The sequence below is a fragment of the Pleurodeles waltl genome, chromosome 12 (genome assembly GCF_031143425.1).
Source record: "Pleurodeles waltl isolate 20211129_DDA chromosome 12, aPleWal1.hap1.20221129, whole genome shotgun sequence".
Lineage (NCBI taxonomy): Eukaryota > Metazoa > Chordata > Amphibia > Caudata > Salamandridae > Pleurodeles > Pleurodeles waltl.
In genome coordinates this window covers 508774445-508796254 of record NC_090451.1, presented here as the reverse complement: position 1 = coordinate 508796254, position 21810 = coordinate 508774445, and the positions used below count along the sequence as shown (strand labels likewise).

Sequence of the window (21810 nt, the reverse complement as noted above, 5' to 3'; positions counted from 1 at the left end):
ATACACGGAGATTCTCCCCTCTCTTTCTTAGGAGTTTGTTGCTTTTTATCCCAGCGTTTCTTATTACCCTCAGGTGCTTGCTTGGGGGTATCTCTGTTTGATTTACCCTGAAATTGAGGTTTTTGTGGTCTGGCCCCTAAGCTATCTCAACCAATACTTGAATAGGTCTCTGCTATTATTTTAGGCAGCTCTCGTTCTTGTTCCTGTTGTGGAACGTCATGAAGCCGCATGCGTACTGCAAGTGCGACTGCTTCCCCTTTAAGGTTACTTAAAATGATTGAGGATACTGTGGCAAAATTGGCCATCAACTGCATCCCCAAATCTAGGGCCGGGGGAGCCCCATATTCATCTTGAATTTGTTTCAACACTTCCGGTAAATTGGCAAGTGTCAGTGTACCGTGTGCTGTTGTGTAGAGCACGGCAAATACCGTGCCCCAAGAATTACAGTTTTACACTGTAGGGACCATCACAAAGGGCAAGCACATCGTTAATATTCTATGTTTATCCTGAGGTCCCGTATGGGGAAACACTGCCTCCAGCATATTAATTTTCTGTGCTAACCAAAACGGAGTTTCCTCTCATTTGGTGGGTACTTTACCCATAATCGAATGTACAGTCGCAGGATTTATACCTGGCGTTACTGCATGTGGATGTGCTGGAGCAGCACGTGCTGGGTTTGTAGTGAGTGTTTGCATCACAAATTGTACTAATCGTCTATATATTGCTATTAATTCATTCAATATATAAGCGACAAACCTCTGCTACTGCTAAATTTGCAACCGCATGATGTGGTGTATAGGTGGCCAATAAAGGCCAGGTAGGACCGTCATTACTTAGTGGACCTAACCTTACTGGTAATATTGTGTGGGGTAGGGCACCATCAAGCCAATTATTATGTTCTTGATAAGATCGAGGTATCTCTAAATATGCGTATGCTCTGTATTGTCCAGGCGCATTTGCAGGTGTATATTGGTGAAATGTATTTGTGTTCCCATCAACTGCTGGAAATGTTACCCAAGAGTAAAAAAGTTTTGTTCTATAAGCTACATGGGTGCCCGCCACGAATGTCACTGGACCTCCCTGGGCCGTTAGGCCATTCGCTAGTAAATGTGCTGTTAGAGGTTGCCTCATATTAACAGCTATTTGTACCTGTTGGGGATTCGTCATGATAGTAACACTAGGAGTTCAGAGAAGGCACACCAAAATGGGGTTTCCTTTTAAAGTTCAAGCTTGAACAACCTCCAGTTGTAGTAGGATTACCTACACAACTGTGGTGGAAATCCTCAGCACCACGGACGTCTCCGCATATGGCATTGAGGTGTCATTATATATAATGAGACAGATACTCCGGAGGACCCGAAAATTAGAGCCTGACCAAACATTGGCAGAGCCATGTCGCGCAAGCTCTCATTATTCTAATGACACTACTGGATTTTGAGCAGCAAGATCGTCCACGGTGTGGGAGACTGAGTCTGACCCACTGTGGGTGACACCTGTCGCCCTAAATCCGGGTTTTTCTCCGGCTAACTAGCAGTGCCACATCTCTACCAGACGATAGGGATGATTGGGCAGCTGAGCGCATGACATATTAGGCTTCTCAGGGAAGTCGTGGTCACTCAGGTCGCATCCGGTTCTCTCATTCACAATTCAGTCTCCTATATAAATGACAATAAGAAGCAGTATAAGTTTTAATGACTGGTTTAATAAAACAACTGCATTTTAGATAGCAAAGCGTGAGCTGCAATAACCAGGACGACACAACATGACAATATTAAAATGGTGACGAGGAGAGTGAAGCATAAGAATAACGCTATTATATTGTCACTAGGATTTATGGACTATTTCCTATCTAAGTCATAATCTGAGCACAGCATGTTAAGCTCTAATTCTGCCTTTCAGGTTACCCTGGGAGGACATCAACCCTCATACCTGAGCAAAGGCCTGTGGTCCGCGTAAGCATCTGCAGCGAAGCATTCAGCAGTCAGCATACAGTTGTGGTTCCCTGGCTGGAATCTCCCTCTTAAGGTGTAATGGGACTAGGAGGTGTTTTTATAATAACACAGCTGATGTTCTAAGAAAATGTCCCTACGTAAGGATGTGTATTTTCTACGAATGTTGGAGACTAAACTTCTACCACGTTCACCGGCTATGTACCAAACTGTAGCCTTGACTGAAGCACAAAGTGATCAAGAATGTCTTGTTTGAGAACACAGTGCTGGACTAAGCAAAAACAGTTAGATAGATGAAAATAAAACAAGACCGTAAAACTGGTTATGTAAAACCAACAATGCGAAGCCGAATAAAATATATCTAGGTCAAAGTGCACAGCGGCCTAGTGTGTTAAACTAACGTGCATGGAGCTATAACTAAAATGGCTACACAACAATATCTGGTAATATATACAACCTCTTCCTTTCAAGATTTATATGAATTTAACTGCAGGCCATCAATAGATCAGATTAGATCTCTATTCACAAAATGGAACCACCTCCCATTCTCAATTATAGCTAGAATAGCATTAATCAGAATGTTGGTTTTACTTTAATTATTTGCTGCACATTTTGTTGCAATAATTGTTTTTTGTTTTTTTTAAATGAAGGGCTGGTTTCTGCATCTGTTTGTGCCAATAAGACACCTAGGCCCATATTTATACTTTTTTAGCGCCGCATTTGCGTCATTTTCTGATGTAAAAGGGGCGCAAACTTACAAAATCATTATCTTTTGACAGTTTGCGCTGCTTTTGCGTCAGAAAATGACGCAAATGCGGCGCTAAAAAAGTATAAATATGGGCCCTAGGCTGGCACTGAGTATATTAAATAAATCAACATATAGAGGAGATTTGGCTTTGTGAGACGTGATACAGTATTATTTTGTGAAATTTGCACATTTTTTACTGCCGATTTTATGATATACATTCCATGCACAACACATTAGATGATTTTATGCTTCCGGTATTAACGTTAGATATAAAACTTTGTTTTGGGCTTTAAAAAGGAGGGATAAAATGTTTACTGATTATTCCGTTCCTTATCTTAAGGTTTCCACTCAAATCGAAAATACTACATTAATAAAGCAATCACTTTTAGAATGTATTACAGAGATGGAGAATAAATGGATACCGTAACCTGTTAGACTTTTTAAATCAGGATATATGGAAAATGTAGGATACTACTGGTTCCAATATTAGATTTTTTTCAAAGCCTCTATACTGTGGTCCTATGAACAATGCCTTTTTATTTTTTAATTAGAGTGTAGACCAAAAAGTAGTCGAGTTCAGTGCATGTTGAGGATCATATAGAGACTGCTAAGGTAAGATCTGTAAGATGTTGGAAAACTAGGTGTAGCAAAGGAGGTGGGTATAGATCCAAGAATAGCCCAGAAATGGCAGGGTGTAAAGAATCTTACTGTTTCGACCAAAACCTGGAACATAATAATACATCAATATAAATGGTTCCATTCTCAAAGGCGCACAGGCACACATTTCTGGAGAAAACATTTTTTCACCAAGTGGTTACTATATAGGTCCCCAGCATTAATTTTCAAAATTATACCACAAGTTCCATTTACCTGCATTAGATGTTCATTAGGGATGGAGGGTAACTGGACCCATATCATACGCCTATGTCTAAAATTGAAGGCATATTATAGTGAAATATTACAATATTGCAGGCCAAGTAGATTTATCCCTACTGAACGATCCTCAATTATTTTTGTGTAAGATAGAGTCCAAAACAGTGTGAGAAGGTATATATTGCAATGCTTGTGGTATGGTCATTCATTTTACATAAATTGGAGAACAACTTTTGTGCCTTCCTTTAAACAATAAAAAGCCAAAAAGATGAAAATGAAGGAATAAGAAAAAGTTCTATGTAACGGGATCATGATCACTGAGGAAATCTGTGGATCTTTGGGAGAAGTTTATGTAATGAAGAGAAATTAATTAAATTTGTGAGTGGCTAATGGTAATGAGGATATATGATGGACAAGACCTAGGGTTAGCTACATTTTTAAGATTGTCTAGATGGAGAAAGTGATTTCTTTTTATGGTGAAAGTGTTTCTAAACTTATGAAATATATTACCGAATGTAATGACTGAGTTCTCCCAATAATAAAATATACATTTTAAAAAAACTAATTCATGTCAATGTCACAATCTATTATTCGAAATTTCCAACCTGGTGAAAATTCCTGAGTTGAAAATGCAGATAAGAAGTTTGGTCCCCAGAAAAAAAAAATAGTGCAGCAGTCAAGGTGTCCAATCCTTCGCAAGGAAGCAGAGGCTCATCCTACAGTCCTTGAGGAGCACAAGAGAGAGAATAAACAGCTGTAGTGGCAGATTATAATAGGATGGTGGTGCCGTAGAACAGGTTGACAAAACAAAGCTCAGGAGTAGAGCTGGTAAAGAACTCGAGGTAAAAGGCAAGAGAGAAACAAAGGCAACCGAAGCGAGAGATTTCCTTACTCACGATTTAATGGTTTAGTACCTAGCCCAGATATAGACGCTAACATGAAGCTGGTGCCTAGGCACAGGTGGGCAGAGACTTTGCTTGCCTTACAGCTTGCGATGCCCACATAAAACCCGATCTTTACACAATGAACCTCTGAGAGAGTTTATATTCATTTAGGAAGCTGTTTTTGCTGTGAGGTTCCGACTTGCTGTTCAGTGGGAGCTCTGCGACCCTCATCAACCTGCTGGATTTAGGTTTTGAGCACAACCCTTGCGAGGAACACAGACAAAGCCTCACAAGACCAAGATTGATAAAAGGGTTTCAAATCCTAGCAGTTCACTAACTCTAGAATTGTCTCTTTGCTATATATGGGATGATTATGTATAGAAAAGTTCTCTAAAACTCCACCGGAAGTAACACCTGTATATATCCATAATAATAATGAAGTGGAAAACAGAATACCTTCAATGGGCCCCAAAGAGCAATCAGCACTGTTTATCACACAATGCGCCAACTCTGACCTCAGAATAGAACAAGCAGTTTTGAGCTCGGGCATGGTGACTGCCTGGAATAAGCATCATGATCCCAGACTTTCCAGAAATGATAATTGTAACGATGCTAGTTTCACAGAGCCGTAGGAAGTATTGGCCCCAGATGTTATTGGCAGATGTGGCCTCAAGTAATGAAAAACATGAATGGCCTTACTGTCTGATCAGAACTGGCCTTACAACATAAGAGCAATATTGATGACTTAAAGTAATCTGCAGTGTAGGAATTGCAAAGTAATGAAGATTAATGATTACAGATAGGATATGCAATACTGTAAATGTAATGAACCATACTGGCACCATGTATATTGACCCACCAGGCTCTTACTTGACATAGAACTGAACACTATGTTTTCAGGCCATTTTGTCCACCCAAATTGTAATAAATATTGGAGCTGCTCTCTCAGTGCTGTGTCGGTCTGCTGAGGCAGCTACAGTAGTAAACGAAAGGAAGGCTGACACCCCCTCCTCTGCTTGCTGTAGGTTTTGCAGCCTCACATGCACAGCATTAATGATGGACACATCATGAAAAAAGAGGTGCAGGTCACTATCAACCACTTGTCGAGCAGTATACAATCGTTTTGCCTTTTTATAGAACCAACCCTAGTGATGGGAGAAGGGAGGGGTGATGGAATGTGGGCAGAGATACAGGAGAGGGACAAAACTACAAAAGGGATTGGCAAGCCACAGGAAGGGTATGCAATGACCTTAGAAAGGGGTGTAGCAGAGGCAAAGCTAAGAGAAGTATTTAGGAACACTGAGAAAACAGAAGGGCTCAAATGATATGAAAGGACTTAGATGGCAATCATGTACCCTTAACGCTGCAGTATAGTTCCTTCTGTGATATCACTGCAAGAGACAAAAGTTACTATGCCGCACATCTTCCATCCAGAATTTGCAAATAGAAACAAGCCTCCCTCATGTTCTGGAAACGTTTTATATCCCCGCAGTTCACAGAAAACTAAATCAAGCCTTCTACATAATCTGTTTCAGCCTCACCTGTCCTTTTCTGTATTTGATTCCTAAATTATAGCTCTTTAGATTATTTAGTACTAGCTACAGACACCTTTAGATGTCTGCCAGAGTTCATGTAATCACAAAAAATAATTTACAAAAAGCAGAATAGAAAGGGGCTTTGTCTCTGCCCCTTTGTTAAGCATCTTTATAGACATCTTTACAGTCTGAAGTTGTTAGCCCCTTCTACATGCCCCCCGAAGCATTTCGATTGCTGATAACTGACAGACCTTCCATGCAGATCCCCATGTCAAATATAGTAAGAAGGGGTGCTGCATTGTGTAACTCTCTCACAAATGCAGAAGAGAGCGGTCTTACATTAGGTTCACAATGTAAAACCGATTCTTATTGCATTTTTAAAACAGTTTACAAAGAAACACCAATAGGAGGCATTTAACATTGTTTGACACAGCTTTTCCATGGCTCTCTAATTATGACATGTCAAGAGTGGTTTGGTTTTCATTGTGTATTTTTATTTTAGGTTAAGGATTTAGTTCTGTAAATTAATTAATGGAAATTAATGTATTAACTAGAGTGCTAACATTCTGTATTTATGACAAACATGTTGCACGCCTGAATGCCATCTTGATGGAATCAAAGCGTAAAACTGAAAGCATTTCTTACAGAGTGTACTGCAGTAAATGAAGAAAGGGGGGTGAGCCTGATAACAAAAGAGAGAAAACAGAGCCCAAACATAGCCAGAGATAGAAGCGAGAGAAATACCATTGTAACTTGTGCAACAAATAATCATGTGATCATGTGGATTAAAAAAAAAAACAATTTTTAAACTAGTTTAAAAGCCCTTTGCTGTTAATTGAGAAGTCAGAAAACATGTCCTCATTTTATCTTTGTAAAGTACTAACCATAATTTCCCTTTTATGTTGTTCATTTCTAAATAAAATGCTTAACAATTTCCAGTTTTGATCCCATCAAGATGGTTTTCAGGTGTGTCAGCATTTTTTCACAAATTCAGAATGATTTAGTTGTTCATTAGAACACTGTGGGAAAGGGGGTAGCAGGGGCAAGGACTCGGCAATAGAGTGGGTGGTGGCTGCAGAGGCAGCAAACTGACCATGCCAGACAGGTGGGAGAAGTGTGGCAGCCCAAAGGACCATGGAGGGCAGGTGAGAGGGGCAGTGGAAGAACAACAAACCACAAATGGAGAGTACTGTGGGGGTAGGCACAGTCAGCAAGCCAACCATGCAGGACAGGCAAAATATGCTGTGATGGCACAACAAACCATGAAAGGCAGGATGGAGGGACACTGGCTGCACAACAGAGTAGGAGGGATGTAGTAGGGGCATCAAGCTGCCCAAATAGGGCAAGTAGTCAGGTAATGGCATCACAACAGAACACAGAGCAGAAGGGAGGGCTGTGTCAGCACAATGGACCACAGAGGCTAAGAGGGCAGGGGCACACACATTGACAAAGGGCAGGGGTGGTGGGGCAAAGGCAACAAGCTGACCACACAGGTCAGGTGATGTGGTAAGTGGCAGCACAACAGATCCTGGAGATCCTGAAGGGAGGGCACAGGGGAAGGCACACAGAATGGAGGACAGGGGAGAGGAACAATGGCAGCAAGATGACCACACAGGGCAGGCAGGGGCAGCACAACAGACCATGGAGGGCAGTAGGAAGGGGCAGGGCATGATAACAATGTAGGTCAAGGGGACCAGGGCTGGAGCAATGGCAAAAGCTGAATACGAAGGGTAGGCGCGAGGAGGAAGTGTCAATATTGCCAACCATATGGGGCAGGAGAGAAGGGCTGTGACAAAACAATGGACCGTGGAGGGCAGGGGGAAAGCAACCAGGGCAGCAGGCAGACTACAGCGGGCAGGTGGGAGGGGCAGTGCCACCACAACATAACATGCAGGGTAGGTGAGAGGGGCGGCGGCAATGACAATACAACAGACCAAGGAGAGAAAGCAGGAGGGGACAGGGGCATGCACACAGAGGGCAGGGGAAGGAAGGCAAGGGCAGCAAGCTGACTGCACATGGCAGACAGGTGGGGCAGCAATGGAACAGACAATGGAGGACAGTAAGGAGGGGACAGGTGACCAGAAGTGGACAACAGAGGGGCAGGGGCAAGAGCAGCAAGCTGATCATGAAGGGCAAGCATGAGGGGCAGTGGAAGCATAACACAGCATGGAGGACAGAAGGTAGGTATAGGGACATGAACACGAACAGTAGAAGGAAGGTGGGAGGGGTCAGAGGCATGGACTCTGACAGACGGCAGGGAGGAGATGAGGTTAGGGCACAGGAGGAAAACAGGATAACCAGTGGAGACCACACAGGCCAAGAGGGAAGGGTCAGAACACAGACTGATGCAAGAAGTGCAGTACTCAGATTACGCAGACTAGATCATATGAAATATAAAAAGAGGCACCTACAGAGCTGTTCAAACGTACCAGCATACAGAGAACCGTAAAAATACATGTCTATCTCTCACACTTCATGATCTACCTCACTGCTATGAGCTGCGTCCCATAGCACAATAACCATACCTCGGTGGTCATCACACACACACAACATGGAATCACTTCCCGCATAGGATCAAAACGAAAAGAACATCCTTCCAACCACAGTGTAGCATGCTATCCATGTAAGCAAGTACTTCAGCACCCTACATAAGGGAGGGGGGGGGGGGAGTAAGCACTATATAAATGCTGCAACACATTACAACTGAGGGCAGGGAGGAAGTGACAGCAAGTTGACAACGGAGGAAAGGCCTTCATGGGCAGGGGCAGCACAATGGACCCTGGAGGGCAAGTGGGGGAGGACAGGGGCAAGAAGAGACAGTAAAGAGCAGGGAGAAGAGGGCAGGGGCAGCAAGCTCTCCACAGAAGGCTGACAGGAGCACGCTGATAGTGGGGGGCAGGGGCAGCAATCTAATCATGGCAAGGAAGCTCGCATAGGCTGGATAAGCATAATGGACCAAGGAAGGCAGAATCAGCAAGCTCGTCGCAGAGAGCAGGAGGTGGGGGCAGAGGTAAGCAGGAGGAAAATGGAGGACAGGTGGAGAGTAGGGGCAGCAAGCTTGCCACACAGGGCAGGTTGTGGTGGGTTGGGCACCAGCAGATGGGTTAGCCTGTGCCATCCCCCTGTTGCGAATGACCGAAGGCTTTGCGCAGTGTAGGTGCTAAATTAATGTTAAAAAAAACAAACCTAGAAATTCATCAAGAAAAACAAGTGTTAAAGTTAGGAGTTAAAATTAGTTTTTAAAAACTCACGCTTAAAAGCAACAAAAAAAAAAAAGTAAGAAAAAAAATGAAATTAGCCAGTTACAGTTCAGCAAGCTACCTATAATTTGCGCCCCTGCCATGCATCACTCATGACGTCTCAAATAACATCACTAATTACATCAACCAACCTACTGCTGTTAATTCACTCTACTAATCCGTACAGCCTTTCAAATATGTAAATAACTGCTACATTTTGAGAATCATGGAAAGCATCATAAATTACAAGAAGATATGTGCTTGAATAAAATAATTATACTGTAGGCAACTCCCTTTATACAGAAGCACCATAGCAGTGAAAGCCTCAGCTATGCACATCCTTTCCCCGGTGCACAGCTCTCTACGAAGAGTCTACTCTTTTGGCACACCTAAGTGTCATTAGATTACCAAGTCCCTACTACGCACAGCCTATCAACTGTGCACAAATGTGTAAGGAGAGGGCACTTCCTCTAGGCACACAAGCCCCTATTCATGGCTAAGCTTTTACAACACACACAGCCTTCATCCTGTGCATAACTCTTTAAGTAAGGAGATGTCACTACCGCCACACACATCCTTTTAGCTGCATGAACCCTACTACATACAGCCCTCGCCCTGTACAGATCTATTTAACAGAGCTCATTCCCACAAGACACCCAAGCCACATTAGGTGACTAAAGCCCGACTATGCACAGCCTTTAGCCTGTGCACAGCACTTGCCAGAGAGGTCAATTACTACAGACATTCAAGTCCCATTAGATTGGCAAATCCCTACTATGCACAGCCTTCACCCTGTGCACAAGTCTTCAGATAGTGCACCAACTTCATGCGACCAATCCCATTAGGTGGCCAGACCCCTAGAACACACAGCTTTGGCTCTGTGCAGAGCTCTTAACAGAAGGACCACACTCTTCAAACACCAGAGTCTCTTTAGAAGACAAAGCACGTTGCTAAACAATGTCAGTGATAGGCAGTACAAAAGGTTTAGAAAAAATTGCTGCAGATAAAGCTTGCTGTGTGATAAGTGTATAGCAAACTCTCACAGTCACTGGATGATGACATCACCAATGTCATCTGAGATGCCATCGGTGTTGTCATCAATGAGGTCATTAAACATGTCATAGGTCATGTAATATGTGAGGTGAAAAGCAGTGCATGGCGGGGTGCGACTTGTAGTTAGCAAGCTGAAATATAACTGGCTAAGTTCAGTGGGTATTTTTTTTTTTTTATTTTTTTTTTAAGTGTTAGTGTTTAACTCATTTTAACACCTAACTAGAACACTACTTTAACCTTTGTCTTTTTCAGCATATACAAATAAGTATATAAATAACTTTCACTCAAACCAAAATATGCAACTAGTATATATGATGACTTGAGCCACATCAGCAAAGTGGCATCAGAGAAATTAAGAATAAACACACATCATTTCTATTTTAAGTTTACATAACAAATAGCTACACACATAGGGTTTCCCAGCGCTAGAGTATGTAGTCAGGTCATTCCCAAGGCACTCCTTGCCAAATTAGAATAGCCAAGACTTCAACTGTTTGTGAAACACAGCCTCCGTCGTTCTACATAACAGGTAGAAATGCCCTAAACAATGCCAGAAAAACAAGAGCAATGCTCAATTATAATACCTTAAATTTCACAACAGTTCTGCGAGTAGGTTCACTTTTCTGTGAGCTACGGCAGTGAAACAAGGATGACTTCAGACTCTCCAGCCCGGCCCAAACAATCTCTGCACAACTCAAAAACAGCACTGACGCATGGGCAGGTTGAAGAGCTGGGGTTTATGAACCAAACATGCAAACAGTTCAACACAAATGTGTTTATTTTACCCTGCATGTGGATTCACATCTATTTCCGGGCTGGAATGTAAGCTTAAATTTTTTGTCTCAAATAAGCATTCAGGGGTGTGGTATTCCTATAGCTCGACTCCCAGGACATACAGTTTGGGGTGAGAGACAACAAGTTTTCAAGTTTGCTTTGTTTTTGGGACGAGTAGGCCGAAACCCCTGCAGCACAAACCCTTTGGCTGTCAGCTTAAGTACCACATTATGGATCAGGGAAGGACATTGTCTGCAGTTGATGTAATATTTGTGCTCATATGTTAATGCTGTTCCAACCTATATTTATGGTTCATTAATGCAAAGCATCTATTATTAGAGTGAGCGCTGTAAGGAAATGTAATCTCAGACTGCACTGTTGAAAGTGTTCCCAGAATGCTCTGATTAGATGCAAATATATGCAGAAGATTGAAAGCAAGATTGACAAGTCTTTGCTTTCAAAATAAATGTTCACAACAAATGGAACTTGGAACAAAACGTTTTGCTAAACTACTGTGAAATTTTAGGTAGCATTTCTTTGAAGCATCATCTACTAAAATATGTTGATGCACCTACTAAAATATTCTTAATGGAAAATCAGCGCAACCAGTGGCAACAAGATAATGGGAAACATGAAAATATACAATCAGTGGTGAAGCCAATAGCCTTGAAATTGGTAGTCAGCCTTTTGGTTTTGTCAATCTATGTAGTTTTTACATTGTTTTTGTAAAACGTATGTGGCGAGCGTTCACAATTATAACAAGCGTTGGGAAAAAGCAATATTTTTTGGTCTCAAAAAGAACGCATTGCCACATTCGTCTCTGGCACTGAGCAAAACTACTTTCTGTGACAATATGCTCCTTGTGAAAGAACAAAATGCTGTCACTCAAAGTGAAGCCAGTATATAGATAGGTATAGAGAGACAGAATTCTAATAAAAACAAAACGTCTTGGTTAACTCATGTCCTAATTTGGGGCCCACATCTTAAATAAAGTCACAAAGTGCATTTACGTTAGTGCAGATTTATAGCTTTCATAAATTCAAAATAATTTACTGAAGTAGGCCAGGAAATCATACTACTAGAACATTTTTGTGAACTGTATTTTGGCATAAGCAAATATCTATGTGTAGATTTCGCTCATGAGAAAATCTTATGAGCATTTCAGGGGTGTGGAATTTAATAAAATATCTACTTGTCAATGAGACAAGTTGCTTCTGAAATCTACTTGTCCTGTAAAAAAATCTACTTGTCCCTTTGGTGCCATGTAGTGTGGTGACAAGTTATGGCAGAAAGCTCATTATATAAGAGTTGTGATAATAGCCCCTCTGATTATGTCAGGGCTAACCCTGTAGTAGGGCTTGGATACTATCAATTTAAAGCCCTACTACTGCAATTTCCTTATTTTGCCACCTTCCCACAGATCTATATATTGGGGCTGAAGGAAGCAGTAAGAACTAGTCCCAGAGCTGGAATGCCTTTGAGTCTGTACAAACCTACTAACTTGCATGTTTTGAGGATTTTTCACCACCTCTTCTCTAATCTTGTCCCATACTGAGAAAGTTTGGAAATTTTCTCCTGACCAGAGCAGAGGTAGAAGTTCTTCCAGGGTTGGGAAAAAAGTGATTGGAGGTAAAGTGAACTTGTAAATGCTCAATAGATTTTAGCATGAGCAAATCAACACATGCATATTTGCTTCTGCTAAAATACAGTTCACAAATATATTCTAGGAGTACGATTACCTGGTCTACTTCTGCAAATTCTTGTGAGTTCCTGAAAGCCATTAATTCAAAGACCTATATCATGGGTGCACTTTTGGGACTTTCTTCAAGAACTGGGTCCCTAATTAGAACTGGTGTTAATCAAGACATTTTGTTTTTCTAAAACTTCTATTTCTCTATCGGCTGTCTTTACTGTGAGTGAAAGCATTCTGCTCTTCCACAGAGCGCATATTGGCACACAAAATAGTTTTGTTCAGTGCCAAGAACTACTGTGGCAATCAGTGGTGTAAGAAAACTGGAGCCCCGCCCTCCCCAGCAAAGAACAGGAGGAGGTTCTCCCTCTGGACTCGCTCAGGACAGGTGCTGTGCTGATGGGGCCCTTTGGAGCTCGGGGGCCCTCTGCACTGCAGGGTCAGCGGGGGCCTTTGTTACGCCACTGGTGGCAATTGTGCTTTTCGAGATCCAAAAACATCTGCTTTTTGCCAGTGTTCATTACAATGGTGAGGGCCTGGCAGCTCTCACAACAATGTAGTGTTATAAAAGACATTTCAAAACAAGACACACTTTGACCAAACTAAAAGACTCACAACAAATATCAGATTGGTTGGCTTTGCCAGTGCTTGCTTATTTTGTTTCCCATAATCTTGTTGAAAATGCTTACATTGATATTCCATTATGAATATTTTTCAACACATTTTACTCAATGATGCTTCAAAGAAATAGTACCTAAAATTACACAGTAGCAAAAAAAAAATTTCTGAACATTTTATTTTGAAAGCAAATAATCATCAATCTTGCTTACAAGCTTCTGCAAACATTTGCATCTAATCGGAGAACATTCTGGGAAACTTATACGTAGCCTCATATTATTAAACTTTTCAAACTTGTGTACACACCTTTTTTTTTTTACTGGAACCACTGTCAGTAGTGTAGTGGGACCTTACAACATATATTTAGATTGTGCATCCTAATAATAAAGGCTTTGCATTAATGACCCATATATACAAGTTTAAACAGCATCAACATATGGACACAAATAGTACCTCAGCTGCAGACAGTTCCTTTCCCAGTAAGCTGCGAGCCAAAGGGGTTGTGCTGCAGAGGTTTGGGCCTACTTGTCCCAGTGACAAAATAAACATGAAAACTTGCTTCCTTAACCCCAAAGGATATGTCCCGGGCCTCATGCTAGAGAAATTCCACATCCTTGCACACTCATGCAATCTTTCACATATATACTGAGATACTACGATTTTTATGTCCCAAATATCACATTCCACACACAGATCAGTCACTCACAACATTGCTCAACCCCTTTTTAGAGGAACAAGACAGCGCCAGCAAAATGAAAAGAGGGGTTTGGAGAGCTGGCATATGCAAGTAAAGCCTATAAGACACAGGCTCTTAAAGCCAACCAGAGAATGTCTCCTACTTCCAAAAGACATGGAATCACATAATCAAGATCTCCAATAGGAATTTAACACTACGAGCAGGCTTCCTGCTCAAGGCTTAGCCCTCCGAGGACCCAAAACCTGAAGACATCCTCTTTTAGTAATACCTTCTAAGCCATCCAGCACACCCCTCTGCAAAACTGGGGATCTAGAACTCGTAGTTCTAGTCATGATCAGAGGCCTGCTTGACTAAGACCAACATCTTGAACGCAAGATGATGTCATCACACACTGAAAGAAGAGGGTGGCATATACTGTTCACTTGAAGCGGGCGTGCCTGTGGGCTTCTTCAAAGCTGAGTTAAAGTTCATCATTCTGCAGACTAACTCCTGATAAGACGCTGGTAAATTACTCCTTGTATACAGTCAGCTGAGAGGAACCTAACATCATTACCTGAATTATGAACTGCTCTGATGCATGGCTGTACTTTGCCAGAACTCCTGTTGGAATTGGGTCTTGATACTGGAACTGAGGATTATAAGTGTAGTTGGATTGGAAGAATTTGTCCCTCTCCTCGTCCACATTCGTTGGTCTCAAGGCCACCAAAAGGCAAGGGCTTTTAGAGCTACTGCAAACCTCCCGACTGTTAGATTTTGGGAGATGTGGAAAAGAGGTAGCGGTACGGATCCATCCGCTACCACCTCCGCCACTGCTGCTGGTGTTGACAGTGCAGGAGCTCTCGCTGCGGCGCATCCATGTGCAGTGTCCCATGTACCCAGGACAACCTGGGGGCTTCCAGACCTCTGACTTCGGCGATTGTGATTTTGTGCAGTTGGCTTTAGTTGGTGTTTTTGTTCTGCTGGGAGGTGCAGAAGAAGAGGTGGGGCGCGACTGGGGTGTCGGAGCAACAGCACTATGCAGCTGAGGTCCATTCTGCTCTGGCCTTTTCTTTCCCACTGCCTCTCGGTTAGCGGCAGAGGCCAAACTCGGCATGCTTGGAGTTCTTCTGTGTGTCTGGGAAACTGAACCCAGCACCATTGTCCCCAATGGGGAAAAGGCTGACAGTGAAAAAGTTATAGCAATCCAGTCTGCCAAATCCCTTCGTCACCTAGCAAAAGAGAAAGACATGGGGAAAATAAGCATAGGGCAAAACTTCAACAAGTTAACACAGCTAGTCCTTATAGTCTTACTTGCAACATACAAAAGCTTGAATATGCCCCTATACATAGATCCTGAAAACAGTAAGGTTTCCCTAATGTTGGCTGTCAACTTGGGAAGGAGAGCTTTAAAGACACTGTAGACAACAGCTCTGCATGCAATTTAAGGTATCTATCCAGAGGTATAAGTGTTCTAGTGCTGATCCTCTGTATGCTATGGGGCTTACCACATGTCTAAAGAGTGCATGGAGCAGACAGACCACAGAGACTTCAACAGAATAACAGCAACTGCACCCATCCAACTGGAAAGCCCGGACCCTACCACCATCCATACTGAGTGTGTACCACTGTAAATGTGGCTCTACAAATATAAGATGCATCCATCTGCCTGTCATAGAAATACTGTAAAAGCTTAGTAATTTACTTTTGATTCAACAAGGAGGTCAGAGGAACATATTACCTTAGTACTCTTGGAGGGTGTGGGGCTAGGGAGGCAGGTTATCCATGTGATAAACTGATGTTTTTACCCACCACATTAGTTGCATGGTCACTGCTTTTCAGATCTTTCAGCTGCATCTGTACATTACTTCTGGATTATAGTCTGCTCTTTGGACAAAGAGTGTTAACTTTTAGTTATATTCTGAGGTTGCCAGCCTTACTGTCACTGGCCATTTAATCCCCCAGGCTGCCTTTTCTTTTGGGATTAAGGTCAAGCCTGGTGCACCATTATTAGTTCCCCATCTGCCGCATTTTCCCCTTATTTCATCCGCCACAGCAAGGATATCCTCAAGTTAAACAACTTTGCCTAGCCTCATAAGATGTGACTATGTTGTTCAAGTGCCCAGAATGCATGCCAGTAAGTTGCATTGTGCCCACTCCCAGGTAGGAGCAATTTAAATAGCCTGCACTGACACTGTGCACAGTTATCACTTGGGCACTTACTCTATTCTTTCTCTCAGCACAGTGGTTACAGAAGTGTATTCATGTGAAGGGTACTGCCAGGCCGTCTGCCATTCCTTCCTTTGTAGGTGCTACGCCAGTCATTGCTCCATCCTGTTACCTTGGAGGTGGTGAGCCCAGAACCAAGAAACCCTCAAACCACTCATACTCTATTCTTCCCAACCCCTGAGGTGGAAAGAAATGCATATACTTGCCTGTTATCCCTCTTCATTCTTACCCCCCTTCTCCCCACGGACAGATCACCACTTACCCCGCCACCAAATGGCTATGTCCTTTATGGATAGTAAGGACAAGGAGCTTGCCTTCCCGTTAACCATTTGCATTCCTGCTAAGTAATTAAAATCTGCTCCAAAATTAACTCCTCCCTTTCTGCAAATCCCTAATTAGCTGCAGCCTTGTGGTACTATGACAATCAGCTTCCATTCAGTGCATTACTTCTACAGAAGTTAGTTGTACTCCAGCTCGGGATGTGCAATTACTGCTTTTTGTAAATGAATTTGCCCCATGCCTTAAATGTGCAAAGCTCCAAGCATCTGCCTCACTTTATTTGAAAGCAAGAGTAATTTTATCTATATGGCACTTCATACCACTTAAGAGGCAATGTAGCATATTTTTGGACAGAGAACGCAATGTACCATGGAGGGAGTGCTTCACTTGAAGGCTATATTGTGGTGAGCTTTATAAATCAAGCATTTTAGTGTCAGATGTGACAGATGAGGACTGTACTCTTTATTTGCCTTGGAACGTAAAGCTTATAAGTACAGTGGTGAGTAAACCGTGGGAAAAAGTGCACATGCAATTTACATTGATTAGTTGTGGAGTTACTTAGTAGCTATATTTTTTCATATACACTATAATTAAGCTTTTTACCATGTGTGCAATTAGCACCTTCTCTTTTTGCTAATGCACAGAAAAAAACACCCAACCCCTAATCAAACTAGCTGCTATCAATATTGGAAATAACAGATCCATCTGGATCCTGGAACCAGCAGCCATTATTGAGCCAGGCCCACTGTAATGTGTTTAATTTGCCATGGTGCAACAGGACACACTCAGCATCGCTGGCGTTTGTTTGCTTTCAATTCAACTGATCAACGTTCAGGGAGTGACTGAAGCCTTTCAATTTCAGTACCAAGTGGGCCCAACACAAATGCACCACTGAAAGGGCCATCAGCACTCCTGTTCAAATTTCCTCCTGACTAGGAGCTAGCTGGAGTTTAACAGCTTGATGGTAAGAAACAAAGACAATCAGCTTGTCACTTCACAAGAATTCAAGATATAAACTATGATTTAGGGCAAGGCTTTTGATTTTTCTAAGATTTGTATGTTATATGTTTGAAATGGCCCTTTTTGGAGGGTCATCCCCAAAATGTTTGCTTCTGACCTCCTGTCTTCGAGCTTGTGCAGAATTTCATTTTTGCTGCCTTTAGGACTCTGGGAACTTTACCTCTCCTGACCAGTGCTAAAGTACAAGTGCTCTCTGTCTAAATAGTACTGCTGATTAGTTTATCCATGACTGGCATACCTTATTTATCAGTAAGTCCCTAGTATAGTGCACCAGGTGTGCCCAGGGCCTGTAAATTAGATGCTACTAGTGGGTCTGCAGCACTGATTGTGCCAGCCACTTTGACCTGGCAAGTGCACCCACTTGCCAGGCCACAACCTTACCTTTTACTACATGTACGTCAACCCTACCTTAGGCCCAAGGCAGTCCCATTGGCATAGTGCAGTGTTTTTAAAAGGTAGGTCATGTACTGGTGTGTTCTACATGTCCTGATAGTGAAATTGTGCTAAATTTGATTTTCACTATTGGGAGGAGCTGCCACTTGCACCAGAATTGGGCTGTGCCTGTCCTCACACAAAGCAGTCTCCAACCCCCTGGATTGTCTGTGGCCAGGGCAGGGAAAGGCAGGATCTTGTGCACTACAAAGACTTCTCTTTGAAGTTTACCTACTCTAAAGACAGAAAAGGGTTAAAAGTACTGGACATCTGACACCACATAGTTAGAACCCTTCTGTACTGAGGACATCCTGCCAGGAAGAGCTAGATGCTGCAGGAGGGACTGCCACTCTACCTGTTTGGCTGTGCTGGCCTGCTGCTTTTGTCCAGGAAATGAATAGACTGGACTTTGCTTTTTATATCCTGTTTCCAAAGGTTCTCCAAGTGCTTGGACTAAGCTTGCCTCAAGTTAAGAAGTCTCAGGGACATCAAATACCTCATCTGCCAGCATCTGGGATCTCTTGCTGAGAGTCCTGACTTGCCAAGTGGTGCCAAATCCAGTTACTGGTTCCTTGGGAGTGAGTTCTGAGCACAACCAAGAAGAAACCAAGTACATTGACTCCAGAGTGACTTCGGAACAGGTGCTGCTGCCTGACTCCATGCCACTGCCTGCACCGGAGCCCCTAATGAGTGCAATGACTGCGACCAACACCACAGGCCCGACGCTTCCAAAGTCCCGCTATAGCGCAAGTCCTGAGTGCCGTGTCACCAATGTCCGTGACACCCAACTCCCCCGCACCACCTGTGACCCTGTGGTATGATCACAACACTGCGAAGTCAACGCCTCGTGTCTTGATCTGCTAGATTCATCGACCCTGCCTTGTCGTAAGGAACTAACGCCTCATCACGTCTACTGCAACCATAAGGAATGCCTCACCTCCCCGGCCTAGCAGTAAGAAACTGATGCCTCACCACCCTGGGAGCAGTACGGAACTGACGCTGCACAGGTTCCCGCGACGCCTCACCTCCCTGACTCCACGCAGTCTTTGCTTCCTCGTTTTCCAAAATACTATACCTGGGGTCCGTGGGACTTCGTGACCAGCCCGCACTCCCTTGCAAGTGGTATCGGGCTGTTGGGAACGACTCCGTCAAGACATTGTGACGGCCCCAGTTGGAGCTATTGTGTTTATATGCACTATACTAATATGTAATATTTGAAAATGTGTATCTTTGCTTGTGTATGTTGGATTTTCACTCAGATAAATATTGGCTATTTTCCTAAACTGGTGTGGAGTACTTTTGTGGTGTTTTCCCTGTATTTATCGTGTGTGAGTGTAAAAATATTTTACACATTACTTTTGAGATAAGCCGGACTGCTTTTCCCAACCAGGTGAACAGGGTTATTTTAGTTGCATGGCTCCCTTACCTTATTAGAGTGAGGTCCCTATTTGGACAGAGTGCAACCCACTGCCAACTAGAGACCCCATTTTTAAAATTATAGATATGCATGCACTCCAATAATGCGAGATACATCTGTCTATATGCGTAATTGCACTAACAAATGTTTACATCCCACTACCTGTTTAGCAAACTTATAATAAAAAATGAGTAAAAAGGAGTAAAACTCTAAACTTATGATTTGCAGTTTGCAGCTCCTTGATCCCGATGTATTACTCACTGAGCTATAGTACAAGAATATACCATGTGACCTACAGATCATATCAGGATTTCTGCAGTACAAGTAGTAATTATTGACCTATGTAAATTACAAATCGGTGATCCGAGTGTTACATGCTGAGCATTATAGCCGGCACGAGAACTCTTTAAATTATTTGCAGCAGTATTATTAAAATATATAATAAACATACAAGTTGACTGTCACATTCCGCTCCTCATGACTCCGCCCACTAGCTGATGCCACAACCTTCACCTCCAATTTATGGGATCCCACTATAATTATTTTCCTGCTTCTAGCACCAGCCATGCTTTCTTTCACGAATAATTATATTTTTCCTCACCATATTAAACGTGCAGGATTAATCTCCGCCCTCCCAACGACTCTATTGTGTCTCCAAGCAGCAGTAATTTTGAGACTAGGGACTAATCTCACCCCGTTCGAACTCACCCTTCTGCGCTCCGAGCAGCTAAGGCCGCACACCGTCACGTCACTTTTATGTCATTACGCTCTCCTAGATTCTCCAGCCGAGGCTACTACCCGTACATAAGATGCCGCGGAATTCCTGCAAAAGCCCCGCCTTTTAAAGGGGCAGTGCAGGACTAGCTCTCCGCCAGACGCGCGTGCGCCCTGGTGATGTTGCGGCCCGCTGTTTTTCTCGCGGGGTGGGTGTACTGGTCAGCTGGTGTCACAATGCGTAAAATGACCTAGCGGGTCCCGGGCACTCACTGGCGCGCTGTCCAACAAGAGAGAAAGGCCACTGTCGCCTAAAGTGAACCGATCACCGTTATGCATTATGTTTTCTTTTGACCTGCCCTTTGCCGGAAAAACTGCGAGGAAGGCTACTCATGACTGTCATGTGTTTCAGCCAACGTTAAGTCTCGCTCTTAGAGAGCGAGTCCCAGACCTTGCAGAACCAGTCTTACCTATGAAAGGTGTCCGTGGACGGTGACTTTAATAGCTCCTCCACGCCAAGTTAGCATTTTTTTTAGTCTGCCTAGGCAGAACTTTGCCCCCCTACATCGTATTTCATAAGGGCAAAAACCAACATAACAAGGATCCTTAAAATGGGAACAAACTTGTAATTGTACATAGCCTCACTGCCCTCGACAACGCGTTGAAGAGCTTTTCGGCGAGAAGTATGATATTCAGGAACTTACATTAGTGGTGGATCAGTATATGGAAATATAAGTTAATTGGAGTGGTGGACATGTGAGTGTTAGTTGGATTTAATAGGATAAAAGAAGGCTAGAGAAGGGTCTAGCAAGTGTTCTTTGGGAGAGCATAGTAATTTAAAGAGATATAGGATAAGTCAAAGGCAGTGGCGGCTGGTGACATTTGGAATTGGTGGGGCATAAAAGTTCTGGATGAGTGTCCTATGGCAAGCTTAGTGAGCAAGCCCAACTATCATTAGAGGGGCTCTGGAAAATTTTGATAAAAGAGTGAGCAAATGGTGCATTTTCAAGCAAATTTGAGAAAGCAAGAAGGCTAATAAAGCAAATGTGAAATTGTAGTTATGACATCAATAAAGATATTTCATATGATAATGGCTCAGATAGCTGCTTATTCAGTATAACCAGAAAATTGTGCCATATATCGCTGTAATTTCAGAACGACTAGCTTTGTTCATGGCTTAATGTACTTTGAACTGACCAATCTGTTCATGTATATTTATTTACAATGTGTTGTAGCGCCTGCATGGCACTGTAAACCACCTCAGAGCGCCTGAGTGCTATGGAGAAAGACATATACTTAAACAATTGTAATAGACGTCCTTGGTCGCTAAAATGATGTATCAAACCTGTACTTATGGCAGAGAGCTGAAGGGCCAATGAAGAACATTGCTGGAACCCTATAGATGTGCGGGTGGCAGAACGCAGGAGTGAGGTGACTGAGTAAAAGAGGGAAAAATAAAAGATCTGCTTAATGTCCATCTGGATAAAAAAAAATTGATCTTTCGCATCAAGAATTTTCAATTCTATTAAGGACACGGAGGCGAGGATTATGCTTCTGTTTCTATGCTTTAATTATTCCAGCAGCCAATCAGAGAAGGTGATATATAAACAAAACATATCCCAAAGTTCAATGGATATCACGTAACAACCATAGAGAAGAGACTGTATATAACCACATAACACT

General features: G+C 42.8%; 1 protein-coding gene across 3 annotated transcripts in view; it reads right to left on the bottom strand.

The window, feature by feature from the left end:
• MATCAP1 (microtubule associated tyrosine carboxypeptidase 1) overlaps window positions 1-20240 on the bottom strand; it is a 275124-nt gene extending 254884 nt beyond the window's left edge. Inside the window, exons 1-2 of one of the 3 annotated variants that reach the window (XM_069217307.1) lie at window positions 20122-20240; window positions 14614-15268 (exon numbers count right to left, since the gene is read on the bottom strand). In XM_069217307.1, coding sequence (XP_069073408.1) covers window positions 14614-15198 — 585 coding nt within the window. In that variant the 5' untranslated portion in view covers window positions 15199-15268; window positions 20122-20240. Of the gene's footprint in view, window positions 1-14613; window positions 15269-20014 lie in introns of all 3 variants that reach the window. The other 2 variants (XM_069217308.1, XM_069217306.1) reach the window with 2 other exon arrangements.
• Between the last annotated feature and the right edge of the window lie 1570 nt (window positions 20241-21810).